The following is a 15,850-nucleotide window of genomic DNA, read 5'->3' on the forward strand; positions in this document are numbered from 1 at the left end:
GCTGAGTGGGTCTCTAGCTGAGTAATTGTCAGTGACTTAGAACTAGGCATTGAAGGGTTTAACAACAGGAAGTTGGTTCTCTCTGGAAGATGTATTGACTGGTAACTCTTCAAGAATAGGGACTTAATTTTGCCCTCCCGGCACCAGCGTCTACATATGAAAAGATTTATTCGTTCAACAGATACTCATTAAGCCCCACTATATGGTAGGCACTAAGGTACAAGTATGATAAGGCTCAGTCCTTCACTACAAATTGCCTTGACTCCAGCAACAGAGATGTGCAAATCACAAATTCTTATACAGGTTAAGTACCCCTTATCTTAAATGCTTGGGACCAAAACACTTTCAGATTTCTGATTATTTTGGATTTTAGAATATTTGCATATACATAATGAGATTTCTTGGGGATGGAACCTAAGTTTAAACGTGAAATGCATTTGTTTCCTATACACCTTATACACATAGCCTGAAATTACTTTTATACAATAAATAGGCCAGGAGCGGTGGCTCACACCTGTAATCCCAGCACTTTGGGAGGCTGAGGGGGGCAGATCACTTGAGGTCACGAGTTCAAGACCAGCCTGGCCAACATGGTGAAATCCCATCACTACTAAAAATACAAAAACTAGCCAGGCATGGCGGCAGGCGCCTATAAAACTTCAAATAATTTTGTGCGTGAAACAAAGTTTTGACTGCGACCTGTCACAGAAGGTCAGGTATGGAATTTTCCACCTGTGGCATCATGTGGATGTTCAAAGTTTCAGATTTGGGAGCATTTCAGATTCTGGACTTTTCAGATTATGGATGCTCAACTTGTATTAAATACAATGAGAGCCTAGGACAAGTGACACCTAAATGTTGCCTCCCTTAGAGAGATGGGTTGGGTCTGTGAGATAGCAGAGTCCCACGGAGGCCTCTTGGTCTATAGATAACTCACCTCACTTACTGCAAGGATTACCTTTACATTTCCCAGATTGTGTGGTATTTCCCTGAGCTGTAAATAGTCACCTATAGTTGAATGGGATCATCTTCACTTTCTCTTAATTCCAGATTTGTTAAACTGTTTCAACCCATCTGAAACAAACAAAAAACCTGAATGAGTAGGTGTTAAATTTGGGAACAAAATGCACATTCATTGTTTTTGAAAAGTCCAATAAAGTTGCATTCTGATGTCAACCCTGGCCTTGTTCATAGGAAGGACCTTGTTCTTTAGGGATAGAATGTTTCTAGCTCATAACCTTCACATTTTCATTCCTCTGTCAGCCTGTAGATTACGTACCTCCAAACAAGACAAATTTTATAACTAGGGTTAATTTGTCCGGGGTAGGAGGAGAGAGAAAAGAAAAACAAAAAGCATGATCAGCAATAAGTTACCTGAAATACTTGAATATTTCAGGTAAAGGAGGAGTGATCTGTTTAAAGGCAATATGCACCAATAGGAATAGCTCTGGAGTGGGATTCAGAAAATCTAGATTCTCTTGCCTGTTAACTGTTAAGACATTGAACAAGCTATCAAATAAATGTTTCTTCATGTCTAATGAAGATTGTGCATAGCAGTTCTTTCCCTCTGCCCCATAAAGTATGAAAGCAAGCATAAAATTAAATAAGGAACCTTGAAGTTTTAGAAGAAAATATTTTATAAAGCCAAAGTATCATAAGTAATTTCAAATTATCCATGAGCTTCAAATCATTGACACATTAAAAAAATTATCCAATATGAAATTCAGTTTGGGGAATTTTTAAATCCAAATAAAAGAGTTAATGCAGGCCAGGTGCAGTGGCTCAAGCCTGTAATCCCAGCACTTTGGGAGGCCGAGGTGGGTGGATCACGAGGTCAGGGGTTCGAGTCCAATGTGGCCAACATGGTGAAACCCCCGTCTTTACTAAAAAAAAATACAAAAATTAGCTGGGCACAGTGGTGTGCGCCTATAGTCCCAGCTACTCGGGAGGCTGAGGCAGGAGAATCACTTGAACCCGGGAAGCGGAGATTGCAGTCAGCCGAGATTGAGCCACTGCACTCCAGTCTGGGCAACAGAGTGAGACTCCATCTCAAAAAAAAAAAAAAAAAAAAAGCGTTAATGCATATTATGTGCAAGACACTGGGCTAAGTGCTGAAAAACGTGAAGATATATAAGACAAGCTTTCCTCAAAGAGCCTTGAAATTAATGGGAAAGCATCTTATGTAGATTACTACAGTACAAGGCTGAACACCTGAAGTATTGAAGCAGCCCCTTTCACATGCTCTTTGCAAACAGACCCTGATCTTGCTCAGTGTTCTTCTCTCACGCTATGACCAGGGAAAAGTAAACCCATATCTAGCTGAGGGATAAATTCCTGTTGGCCTAAGCGTGAAAGGGCCAGGCTCTGTGGTTCACACCTGTAATTCCAGCACTTTGGGAGCCTGAGGTGAGAAGATTGCTTGAGCCCAGGAGTTCAAGACTGGCCTGGGCAACATAGTACGACCCCCCCACATACACCCCCATCTCTACACAAAAATACAAAAATTAGCTGGGCATGGTGGCACACACCTGTAGTCCCAGCTACTCAGGAGGCTGAGATGGGAGGATTGCTTGACGCTGGGAGTTCAAGGCTGCAGTGAGCCATGATTGCACCACTGCACTCCAGCCTGTGTGACAGAGTGAGATCCTGTCTCAAAAAAATAATAAAGTAAAATAAAACAAAGAAAAGAAATGTGAAACGATGTAATGAAGCACTTTGGAGAAAGATTTACTTGCTCTTCAGAAGATACCAAAAGAGATGCTCTCTTTTTTCTGCCAATGGACATCGCCCAATATGGGCCTGCAGCATTCTGGCTTAAAGGAAGCCAGTCTAAAAGCAAAGTTGGCACACTGTGAATGATGTACGTAGTTGGAATGTGTCTTAAAGTGTGGATAGCATTTACGTGCAGAGCTACAGGAGATTTCATTACAAGCCAAGCAAAGTTGAAGCAGCAGGGAAGCATGGGAACGTATATTCACATGAACAAGTCAGTGCCTATGTATGGTTTCATACATCTTCAACGTATTATTTGAACATTATTCTCTGTTTTTTTTTTCTTCTTGAGACAGAGTCTCACTCTATTGCCAGGTTGGAGTGCAGTGGCGTGATCTTGGCTCACTGCAACCTCCACCTCCTGGGTTCAAGCAATTCCCCTGCCTCAGCCTCTGGGGTAGCTGGGACTACAGGCGTGCACCATTATATTTTAGTAGAGATGGGGTTTCACCATGTTGGCCAGGATGGTCTCGATCTCCTGACCTCGAGATCCACCCGCCTCGGCCTCCCAAGTGTTCGATTACAGGCGTGAGCCACCACGCCCGGCTCTTTTTTTTTTTTTTTTTAAGAGACTGTCTCACTTTGTTGCCCAGGCTGGTCTCAAACACCTGGCCTCAAAGGATCCTCCTGCCTTGGCCTCTCAAAATGCTGGTATTACAGGTGTGAGACACTGGGCTTCACCCTTTTTCTTCCCCCTTGAGACAGTGTCTTATGCTCTTGCCCAGGCTGGAGTGTAGTGGCATGATCACCACTCACTACAGCCTCGACCTCCTAGGCTCAAGTGATCCTCACTTCAGCCTCCTAAAGTGCTGGGATTACAGGTATGAGCCACTGTGCCCAGTCTGTCTTTATTTTCTTGATAACACTAATCTGTATCTAAAATCATGCTATTAATTTAGTTGTTTACTGTGTGCTTCCCCCATCTTATTCATCCCTGTATATCCAGTGCCTAGAACAGTGCCTAGCCCATATTCAAAAAATGCGTGACTTAAAAATACTATAATAAACTAGCCTTTTGAACTGACATTCAAGCCAGGTAAGTAAATAACCATTGATGTTTTTCCAAGTCATGTCTTCAGGCTAAATGAGACTGAAAGGGCATTTTGCAAGCGAAATTTTAAGTGTCTTAAAGACTTAGGCTTAATCTATGAGACGGTAGGGGAATTTCAAACAATTCATATATCTTTTAACAGGAAAATCCACAGATGGAGCCAAAATCAAAATCTTTTTTTTTTTTTTTAAAGAAAAACCCAAACTATAAAAAACCTAAAGAAACCATGGAAGAAACTTTAAGTTTTGAAGAAGACTTTTCAGAGTTTAACGTCATACCCAGAAGGCATAAAGAAAAACATTTAATAATTCAAATACACCAAAATGACTTTCTACAAGTGCAAGGCATAAACAAAATCAAAACCCAAATGACAAACTAGAGGGAAAAAAAACACAAAGAACTAGTTTCTTTAATAAACAGAAGTCATAAAAGATCAAGCACTCAGTCAAAAAATAGGCAGAAGATATGAAGTGAATAGGAATAACCAGTTAACAACGGTAAGCAAGGTGGCTCATGCCTGTAATCTCAGCACTTTGAAAGGCTGAGGTGGGCAGATCACTTGAGTCCAAGAGTTCAAGACCACCCTGAGCAACATGGCAAAACCCTATCTCTACAAATATTAGCTGGGCATGGTAGCATGCATCTATAGTCCCGGCTGCTCGGTAGGCTGAGGTGAGAGGATCACCTGAGCCCAGGATGTCAAGGCTGCAGTGAGCCTCTGATGGTGCCACTGCACTCTAGCCTGGGCGACAGACAAGAACCTGTCTCAAAAAAAAAAAAAAAAAAAAAAAAAAAAAGAGTCTTAAACACATACAATGCTCATCTTCATTCATCATGATAAAGAGTAAAATTATCAGATTGGCAAAATAAGAACTTTATAACATCCTGCATTACAGAGAGTAAGAAGAAAAAAAATATATTGCTAGTAGGACTGTTACTTCATGGACCTTTTGGCTGGGCACAGTGACTCACGCCTGTAGTCCCAGCACCTTGGAGGCGGGTGGATCACCTGAGATCAGGAGTTTGAGACCAGCCTGGTCAACATGGTGAAACCTCATCTTTACTAAAAATACAAAAATTAGCCAGGCGTGGTGGCGAGCACCTGTAATCCCAGCTACTCAGGAGGCTGATATTGGAAGAATCACTTGAACCTGGGAGGTGGAGGTTGCAGTGAGCCAAGATCGTGCCACTGCACTCCAGCCTGGGCACTAAGAGTGAAACTCTGTGTCAATAAATTAATAAATAAATAAATAAAACTGATGGGATTTCAACTTAGGACAGCTTGGAGATCCATGTCTGTGTATGTGTACATGTATGATTAAAATTCACAGACCCTTTGACATAGCAGTTCTATAGGAATTTATCTTATAGATATGCTTGTTCAAATGTACATATTTAGTTACACATACATTTATTCATTGCAGGAGTGTTTCTAATAGAAAAAGGTTAGAATAACTTAAATATCTATCATTGCTGGGGGGGCATCCTGAAATAAATTACGGCTTATCCATATAATAGAACATTATACAGTTTTAAAGTGTCTTTATCTATAGATTAATCCCAGAGACCAATTGTTAATGTAAAAAAGCAAGGTGTCAAATGTTATGTATGGAATGTTATTTTTTAAAAAAGAAAAAATGAATATATATTTCATATACATAAGATATGTACATATATACGTACGTACACATTTACATATATGTATATATACATAAAACACCTGAAAGGAAGAATACAAAAAGTTATACTAGTTACTTCCAAGGATGGGACTGGGTGGCTGGGGGACAAGGATAGAGAGCATTCTTTTCAGTGTATATAATTTTAAATTTTTACATGAACATATTATTTATTTTTAAATAAATAAAAGTTTAACAACAAAATAATAGGCTTGACTCAAAATGTTAAGAGGCAAAGCTAATGCCCTTGTTTTGCAGTTCATTCATAAGCTAAGAGGGGTTAGGTAATTTGTCAAATGTAACAGAACTAGTATGTAAGCAACACAGGACAAGAGCTAGGATTGACTGGGCTCTCTCATAGAGGTTGCTTGAGAGTAAAGGAAAATATACTTAAGCTGGGTGCGGTGGCTCATGCCTATAATCCCAGCACTTTGGGAGGCCGAGGCGGGTGGATCACTTGAGGTCAGGAGTTCAAGACCAGCCTGACCAACATGGTGAAACCCCATCTCTACTAAAAATACAAGAAAAATTAGCCAAGTGTGGTGGCACATGCCTGTAATCCCAGCTACTCAGGAGGCTGAGGCAGGAGAATCGCTTGAACCTGGGAGGCGGAGGTTGCAGTGAGTAGAGATTGTGCCATTGCACTCCAGCCTGGGCAACAAGAGTGAAACTCCTTCTGAAAAAAAAAAAAAAAAAAAGGGAAGGGAAGGGATTGGATTTAAATACTCGTCACACGAATAAGTTAAAAGTTCAAAACTCCATTTTTGTGTGGGTGCAGTGAAAACAGTAATTAACTTGCTGGAGGGAGCATGACTTGGTATCACACTGAAGAACAAGCTGGCGGCTCATATAAGAACAAAGAACATACTCTCAGCCAGGTGAATAGGAACACGGAGGACTTGCCTTATCAGATGTCAAACTTAAATATAAAGCTATTTACATTGAAAGCAATGTGATGGAATAGGGAGGTCAATGGAACAAAATATTAAACCCAGGAATAGGCATATTTAGAAATTTCAGGTATGATAAAGGCAACATCTCTGATTTCTGGGCATAGAGAGAAGGGAGGTGGGGGGGGTGGTGTGCAGGGAGAAGAATGGATAATCCAGTAAGTAAAGTTGTGACAACAAGCTACTCATTGATTAAAAAAATAAAGTAGTTGGCCGGGCGCGGTGGCTCACGCTTGTAATCCCAGCACTTTGGGAGGCCGAGGCGGGCGGATCACGAGGTCAGGAGATCGAGACCACGGTGAAACCCCGTCTCTACTAAAAATACAAAAAAATTAGCCGGGCGTGGTGGCGGGCGCCTGTAGTCCCAGCTACTCAGAGAGGCTGAGGCAGGAGAATGGCGTGAACCCGGGAGGCGGAGCTTGCAGTGAGCCGAGATTGCGCTACTGCACTCCAGCCTGGGCAACAGAGCGAGACTCCGTCTCAAAAATAAAAAATAAAAAAAATAAAGTAGTCCTAGCTTCTCTGGAGGCTGAGGCAGGAAGATTGCTTGAGCTCAGGAAAGCAAGAACTGCCTGGAGAGCACAGTGAGACCCCATCTCTGAAAAAATAAAGTCAGATACATACACCATTCACTAAAAAATAAATTATGTACCTGTAATTCCAGCACCTTGGGAGGTCAAGGTGGGAGGATCATTTGACTCCAGGAGTTTGAGACCAGTCTCGGCAATATAGTGAAACTCAGTCTCTACAAAAAATACAAAAATTGGCCGGGTGCAGTCGCTCACACCAGTAATCTCAGCACTTTGGGAGGCCGAGGCAGGAAGATCACCTGAGGTCAGGAGTTCAAGACCAGCCTTGCCAACATGGTGAAACCCCATCTCTACTAAAAATACAAAAATCAGCTGGGCGCGGTGGCGGGTGCCTATAATCCCAGCTACTCAGGAGGCTGAGGCAGTAGAATCACTTGAACACGGGAGGCAGATGTTGCAGTGAGCCGAGATCGCACCACTGCACTCCAGCCCGGGCGACACAGTGAGACTCCATCTCAAAAAAAAAAAAAAAACACAAAAATTAGCAGGGCATGGTGACATGTATGTGTAGTCCCAGTTACTCAGGGGGCTGAGGTGGGAGGACCAATTGAACCTGAGAGGTCAAGGCTGCAGTGAGCCATGATAGCACCACTGCACTCCAGCCTGAGCACTAGAGGAAGACCCTGTCAAACAACAAAAAATTACCCATGCATGGTGACACAGGCCTGTACTTCCAGCTACTCTGGAGGCTAAAGTGTGAGGATTGCTTGAGCCCAGGAGTTCGAGGCTGCAGTGAGCTATAATCACACCACTGCTCTTCAGCCGGATAGACAGAATAAGGCTCTGTCTCAAAAAAAAGAAAAAAATCCCAGCACTCTGGGAGGCCGAGGCAGCAGATCACAAGGTCAGGAGATCGAGACCATCCTGGCTAACATAGTTAAACCCCGTCTCTACTAAAAATACAAAAAAATTAGCAGGGCGTGGTGGCGGGCGCCTGTAGTCCCAGCTACTCGGGAGGCTGAGGCAGGAGAATGGCATTAACCCGGGAGGCAGAGCTTGCAGTGAGCCAAGATCGTGCCACTGTGCTCCAGCCTGGGCAACAGAGTGAGACTCCATCTCAAAAGAAAAAAAATTATTTCTTTAGCAATTCTGCTAGGCCGGCATCACAGTAGGACTGCTTCTGTGGTTCAAAAATTCTCTTATCCTTCTGATTTAGTAGGTTTGGATGAGGCCCTGAAATTTTAAGTTTACCAGGCAATTGCAAGGATGAACCAAGCTTTGTGAACTATTACCTTAGCTATCAAAACTAATTTGCTGGGTATTAGGAAAATAGCATTGGAGAATAATGGGAAAGCCATAGCCTTTGAACAGATTCCTTACTCTACAATATATTAGCCACATGTCCTTGGAACGATTTCTTATCTCTTGAGTCAAGGTTTCTCATTGGTAATACAGAAAAATCTGTACTCCCAAGGTTATAATGAGCAAAGCATATTATCTAGCTGTGCGTGAGCAGAGTATGAAATTGATAATCCACTTAGACAATATAAGAAATAACTTTTAGGCATAATTCCAGTATCTAAGTTTGACAAAAAGAAAGCTTTAGTATACCAAAGGCAGTAACACGTGCATAAACGTAAATATACATATAGTGGAAGTACCTACTACTTTACAGATGGGAAGATGATCAAAAGTTGAGATTATTCCATGGCATTTAAAACTTTAAATTTTAATTCCTCTCAAAATAAATACGGGACACAACCTTTAAAAGACATTATCAGACTAGTTTATGGATAATTAAACCTAGAAAATAAGTTTGACTACTAAGACAGCTGGTAGCTGATAGTTGAGCTTAAGGGTTGGTAATCAATTCTAGCATAGGATTCTTTTTTTTTAAGACAGGGTCTCATTCCGTCACCCAGATTGCAGTGTGGTGGCACAATCTCGGCTCACCACAGCCTTAACCTCCCCACCTCAGCCCCTCGAGTAGCTTTTTGTATTTTTTGTAAAGACAGGGTTTTGCCATATTGCCCAGACTGTCTCGATCTCAAGAGATCTGCCCACCTCGGCCTCCCAAAGTGCTGGCATTATGAGCACAAGCCACCGCACCCAACCAAATTCTAGTGTAGCATTATTGGGTTTGAATCTTAAGTTTTCTCCCTAGCTGCTACAGCTATATCAAGCTATTTATCCTCTGCTTTGACTCAGTTTTGTTAAATTCAACACATGGTGTACTAGGAACTTAAGTGCCATACATCATTTGGTACTACCCATTCCCCATACCACAGTGGGCATCACCAGGATTAATTGAAATAATGTGTATTAAGTGCTTAGAATTAACAAAGTAGCAAAGGCTATAAAGGATCAAATTTTAAACAGTAACATCTGGAGATGGACCGTGTCTGAATCCTGGCTTTGCCACTTACCACTGAGCAACCTTGGTTATTACTTAACTAACCCTTCTATGCCTTAGCTTTTTTTTTTTTTTTTTTTTGGGGGGACCGAGTCTCGCTCTGTCGCCCAGGCTAGAGTGCAGTGGCGCAATCTCGGCTCACTGCAAGCTCCACCTCCTGGGTTCACGCCATTCTCCTGCCTCAGCCTCTCCAAGTAGCTGGGACTACAGGCGCCCGCCACCACGCCCGGCTTTTTTTTTTTTTTTTTTGTATTTTTAGTAGAGACAGAGTTTCACCGCGGTCTCAATCTCCTGACCTCGTGGTCCGCCCGCCTTGGCCTCCCAAAGTGCTGGGATTACAAGCATGAGCCACCGCGCCCGGTCGCATAATTATGCCTTAGCTTTCTTACCTGCAGGGTGAGAACAGTACCTATCTCATAGGGTTGTTGAAAGATTAAACCAATTAATATACGAAAAGCACCTTCAACAGTAGCCAGCGCCTAGAAAATGCTCCTGTTAGCTATTCTATCACACAGTGCTCACCCCGGAGAGAAGGCATTCAGCCAATGTTAGCTATCATATATACACATACACATATATATGTATATACATATGTGTATATATCACATATATCATATATGTATACATAATATTATATATATATTTTCTTTTTTTTTTTTTTTTTTTTGAGACGGAGTCTTTCTCTGTCCCCCAGGCTGGAGTGCAGTGGCACGATCTCGGCTCACCGCAACCTCCACCTCCTGGGTTCACGCCATTCTCCTGCCTCAGTCTCCCGAGTAGCTGGGAATACAGGCGCCCGCCAACACGCCCGGCTAATTTTTTGTGTTTTTAGTAGAGACGGGGTTTCACCGTGTTAGCCAGGATGGTCTCGATCTCCTGACCTCGTGATCCGCCCGCCTCAGCCTCCCAAAGTGCTGGGATTACAGGCTTGAGCCACCGCGCCTGGCTATATTTTCAAAACAGAGTCTATGTCACCCAGGTTAGAGTGCAGTGGTGCCATCTTAGCTCACTACAACCTCCGCCTCCCAGGTTCAAGCCATTCTCCTGCCTCAGCCTTCCAAGTAGCTGCAATTACTTGCCTTAGATTTTTTTTTTTACCAAATTATGTAGTAGTGTTGTTTTTAAAAATGAAATGAGCCGGGCATGGTGGCTCACGCCTGTACTCCCAGCACTTTGGAAGGCCGAGGCAGGTGGATCATGAGGTCAGGAGATCGAGACCATCCTAACATGGTGAAACCCTGTCTCTACTAAAAATACAAAAAATTAGCAGGGCGTGGTGGCAGGCGCCTATAGCCCAGCTACTTGGGAGGCTGAGGCACGAGAATTGCTTGAACCTGGGAAGCAGAGATTGCAGTGAGCCAAGATCATGCCACTGCACTCCAGCCTGGGCAACAGAGAGAGACTCCGTCTCAAAAAACAAAAAAAAATGTTCACTCCGGAATTAAATTTTCCTAAAATAAAACAAGACACAAAAAAACACTTGGAGGATACCAGAGCACCTCCAGTATTGCTAAGTGGCCTTAGGTACTTGGTCACTGGATGCTGGGCAGCTTCAGGTGAAGATGGTGGTCACTGAAGCTCAGGTAACCAGAGAGCTTCTCAGCACCGTTCCTTTCAATGCAATACAAAACAAAGCTTAAAAGATGCAATGTATCTGGGAAGTTAATTGGGGTGAAACTATGGATTACAGCTGAGCCAAGGGAAAAATGTACCACAGCTGAGCGGGCTGACCCTAGTACACTCACTGCTTTGTCATTGCTGCTGGCCGCCAAGGACGATCACCCCTCAAGGACTATGTGATGCCTTTTTCAAGTTGTCTTTCAGAAACTTGATAGGACATCATATGTCTGATATTAGATGCCAGTGTCAGGTTAGAAACTACACTGAAGTCTTCCTGTTTCCCATCTCAACTACACTGAGGTCACACTGACTAGATGAGCATGTGGCTGTTTTCAAACCCTGACAAACTAGTGTCAAATAGAAAAGCATAAATATAACCCATCACCATTAAAAAAAAAAATAAGGCAATGTCCCATCTTTAATGTACAGAAGTTGATTTTCCAAAATATTGACCAACTCTTAAAGTTCTAAAAAAAAAAAAAGCTGCCAGGTATGATGGCTCACTCAGGCCTGTGATCCCAGCAGTCTGGGGGGCCAAGGCAGGCATATTGCTTGAGCCCAGAAGGTTCGAGACCAGCCCGCACAACATGGCAAAACCCCATCTCTACAAAAGATACAAAAATTAGCAGGGCATGGTGGTGTGTGCCTATAGTCCCAGTCACTCAAGGAGGCGGACGTGGGAGGATCACCTGTGCCTGGGAAGAAGGTGGAGGCTACAGTGAGCCATGACAGTGCCACTGCACTCCAACCTGGGTGACAAAGTTAAGACTCTGTTCTCCACAAAAAAAAAACAAAAAACAAAAAACAAAAAACAAAAAGGAAAGTATAATTCTTCCCTCAATTTACATAGTACTTGTGTACCTGGGAATTCAGTATAAACCATGCAAAAAATACTTTGTATTTATATAAATTGGATTAGGAATGAAGACCTATATCCACAAAGTATTGAACACCTTAAGACCTGTAACTCATTAGCTTGTTATATTTGAAATCTGAATGTTGCAGTGGTGGCTCACGCTTGTAATCCCAGCACTTTGGGAGTCCGAGACCAGCCTGGGCAACATGGCAAAACCTGTCTCTACTAAAAATACAAAAATTAGCTGGGCGTGGTGGTGCACGCCTGTAATCCCAGGTACTCGGGAGGCTGAGGGAGGAGAATCACTTGAACCCAGGAGGCGGAGGTTGCAGTGAGCCAAGATCAAACCACTGCACTCCAGCCTGGGTGACAGAGTGAGAATCTGTCTCAGGAAAAAAAAAAAGTAAATCCATGGCTTGGTATCAGTATCAATCATGTATTAATAAAGCTAAATTCAGTGTGAAAATGCACCTACCTAGAAAATCTTGTTTCCCAAAATTCTCTGCGGGTTAATTGAAAAACAAAAAAAGCATAAACTAGAAAACCCTAAAATCATCTTAAAATAACTAAAGATTAACCACTCATTTACATATTTTTATTTGGAAATGTTTATATCAGTACAAGGAAACAATTTTGGAAACACTGGATGTCATTAGTTATCATTAGTTTATTATAAAAGAGAAATATGGAAATTATTTACATGACGAAAGATTTCAGAACTTCAGTGGAATGGGCAGCTTCATGTTGATGCCATTTCAATAGTGACTTATTTCAGTCTACGTACTTTCCAAGAATGTCACCATCTCTAAATAGGAAATAATCCTGCAAGTGAAGAAACCACTAGTTAAGACAACTAATCGCAAATATCTGACTTCTTTGGAGAATTATTAAGTTTACACACCTTGTCATCTAGAACTACTTTGGTGCCTCCATATTCTGGGAGAAGAACTTTATCTCCAACTTTCACGCTAACTGGTTGAATCTCTCCACCCTTAAAAAAGGAAGGATGTTTATTAGCAAAGATATCTAGTTCACCCAACATAAACAGTTAACTTTTAAATCACTACAACTAATGAAACATGCTCACTCAAATCCAATTATATTAAAAATATACTTCGTGGCTAAGTGATACAATTCATACTAGAATTACAGATCTTCACTCAAAAATACCACTGTAGTTACACTTTGAAATAATACACAGTGGCTTAAACAAAACCTGACTCCAACGTAAAAGTTCAAGAAAATATTCTGGAAAAGCTAACTTTAGTTAACTAAAGCTAACTTTATAACTGTTAAATATTAACATATCAACTATATGAAATAAACCTGCAACAGTAGCCAGCACCCAGAAAATGCCATATACAAATGGTCATATTTTCCTTCTTTCAACATACAAAAATTTAATATTTTTTTGGATTTAGAACATACGCTTCTCTTGTGATTGTTTTGTTCCCTCCAAAGAACAGATTTGGGGAAAGGGACTGCAGCTAAGTGTCCACTCCCCAAAGTCTTCCTATTCCTAACTCCATGACAGCTCCTCAGTAGAGCTTTCCTCCTCAGAAGCAACTGAAACGATGCAGTTAACATTATTTGGCCCCAACGGCATTTACTGTGTATTTTGGCTGACATCTTTAGAAGGCCGAGGCCTAAACAATTAACTGAGGAACATCTAAAACAGAGGTGTGCAATCTTTTGGCTTCCCTGGGCCACACTGGAAGAATTGTGTTGGGCCACACATAAAATACGCTAACATTAGCAGTAGCTGATAAGCTTTAAAAAAATTGGAAAATACTAGGTTTTAAGAAAGTTTAGGGATTTGCATTAGGTGGCATTCAAAGCTGTCCTGGGCTCCAGATTGGACAAGACTGACCAACCTGTTCCTCGGATAGGTATACCAACTAAGGCCCCAACTGGTTAAGATTAGGGCAATTTCAACGTGTTAGTTAAACGAACAGTCCAAGTTTCCTCTCAATTCTTAAATGCTCCTTCATTTTACCTTGAAGCACATCTTTTTTATTTATTTATTTATTTATTTATTTTGTAGACAGGAGGTCTCACTATGTTGCCCAGACTGGTTTTGAACCTGAGCTCAAACGATCCTCCTGCTTCAGCCTCCCAAAATGCAAGGATTACAGGTGTGAGCCACCACGCACAGCCTCTTTTGTCTTATTAAAAATTTAGGATGTAAGGCAAACACTGATCACACTAGGCTACCAAATTGCTATTGAGGGCTTTTTTTTTTTTTTTTTGAGACGGAGTCTTGCCCTGTTGCCCATGCTGGAATGCAGGGGCATGATCTCGGCTCCTTGCAACCTCCGCCTCCAAGGTTCAAATGATTCTCCTGCCTCAGCCTCCCCAGTAGCTGGGATTACAGGCGCACGCCACCACACCCGGCTAATTTTTGTATCTTTAGTAGAGACAGGGTTTCACCATGTTGGTCAGGCTGGTCTTGAACTCCTGACCTTGTGATCCACACACCTCGGCCTCCCAAAGTGCTGAGATTACAGGCGAGAGCCACCGCGCCCAGCCTATTGAGGACAATTTTTAATACTCTGAAACTATCACATAAAATAAGCAACTTTATATTAGTCATTTCCTTTTAAGAAACAGATTAGAACCAAAGCAGTTAATGATCTTGAAAACGACATAAACTCTACTTAATAGGCGACTTTTAATACTCCAGAATTACTTCTTTTCCCTCCACTGCACACTATAAAAAATAGTTCCACTGCAGCCCCTATTTACCTTTCCTTTAGAACCCGATCCAACCGCGACTACTGTTGCTTGCAATACTTTTCCTTGAGATTTTTCTGGAAGCATAATGCCTCCTTTGGTTACAGTTTCAGCAGCACTCCTTTCAACCAATACTCGGTCAAAGAGTGGAAGAAACTTTCTAAACGCTTGTCCTGCCTGTAGGAAGAGAAATGTTTTGAAACAAAAACTAAATGTAATCACATTATCAACAGGCAACGCCACCGTGCTATACATCTCAACACGTTTTGGCTTTGAAAGTTAACACCAAACCTCAGCTTATTAGTTAAGGAAACGCATTTGAATGTACTAACCAATATTCTAAGTTTAATTTCCGATTCCTTACGTCTGTTAGGGGTCGTTGTCGCTCCTCCGGTTAGCAACTAGACCAGCTTTAAGGTCAACCTTAGTTTATTCCAAGGTCAAATGTTTTCCTTCTTCAGGTTTTTCCAGAAATTTTCAGGAAACGCTGGGTCAAGCTCCCTGCCTGGCACCATGCTTTTTACCCAAGATATTACACATCCACAAAGGCCCTGCAGAAGCAGGTGGGACGCTGCGCGTGCGCCCGGATTCCCGCCCCCCTGCCTTACACACCGGCGGCACACGCGCGTGCAAAGAGCCCTGGGGGACAAAAGGGTCGGGCGGGCCTTGCTGCTCCAAGGTGCCAGCGGGCGCTGGTCACTGAGTGGCCACCAATCCCTCCCGCCCAGCCCAACAAAAGAGGGGCGTCAGGGATCCCCGTACGCCTCAGACAGGCCCGGGCCTGCAGGCCCCGGGGCCACGCGGGACTCACCATGACTCCCTCCGCCTCAGACTCGTACTCCGCTCTAGTGTAGCGCCGCAAGGAGAGACTCGCGGTCCGGCCCTGGCGACACGTGAAAAAACCACCCAGCGCGCAGGCGCCCTCGCCCCAACCCCCGCCGCTAGCCCCCCTCACCCCTCCCAGGGAGGGAGGGCGGTCGCCCCGACGCGCACCGCGATTCGCCCCAAGGGCCCTGCGCAGGACGCTGACGCGAAAACTCGGAGGCGGAAGAAAAGAGGAGCTGTTTCTAGGCTTTTCTAGGCGCCCAGCGGAGGTGAAAGAACTACCCCTTCGTCCCCTCCCGGAAATGACGCGATTTGACCCTTGAGCCGTAGGGAGCGCGGCATTTTCCGGAAAGTTCTGGAACCGAGCGCGGCCCGGGAACTAGCCTAAGCCGGCCGGAGAGGGCTGAGCGCGCTAGCACACCCT

At 43.1% G+C, this 15,850-nt stretch overlaps 1 protein-coding gene across 2 annotated transcripts in view; it reads right to left on the bottom strand.

Annotated features, from left to right (window-relative positions):
- The window catches only part of HSPE1 (heat shock protein family E (Hsp10) member 1), a 51,548-nt gene extending 35,817 nt beyond the window's left edge, over nucleotides 1–15,731 (bottom strand). The window contains exons 1-4 of one of the 2 annotated variants that reach the window (XM_032755068.2): nucleotides 15,413–15,731; nucleotides 14,614–14,778; nucleotides 12,770–12,859; nucleotides 12,450–12,690 (exon numbers count right to left, since the gene is read on the bottom strand). In XM_032755068.2, coding sequence (XP_032610959.1) covers nucleotides 12,640–12,690; nucleotides 12,770–12,859; nucleotides 14,614–14,778; nucleotides 15,413–15,415 — 309 coding nt within the window. In that variant the 5' untranslated portion in view covers nucleotides 15,416–15,731 and the 3' untranslated portion in view covers nucleotides 12,450–12,639. Of the gene's footprint in view, nucleotides 1–12,449; nucleotides 12,691–12,769; nucleotides 12,860–14,613; nucleotides 14,779–15,412 lie in introns of those variants that run through there. The other variant, XM_032755070.2, reaches the window with a different exon arrangement.
- Nucleotides 15,732–15,850: the final 119 nt, after the last annotated feature.

Source organism: Hylobates moloch, unplaced genomic scaffold, assembly GCF_009828535.3.
Source record: "Hylobates moloch isolate HMO894 unplaced genomic scaffold, HMol_V3 SCAFFOLD_1, whole genome shotgun sequence".
Lineage (NCBI taxonomy): Eukaryota > Metazoa > Chordata > Mammalia > Primates > Hylobatidae > Hylobates > Hylobates moloch.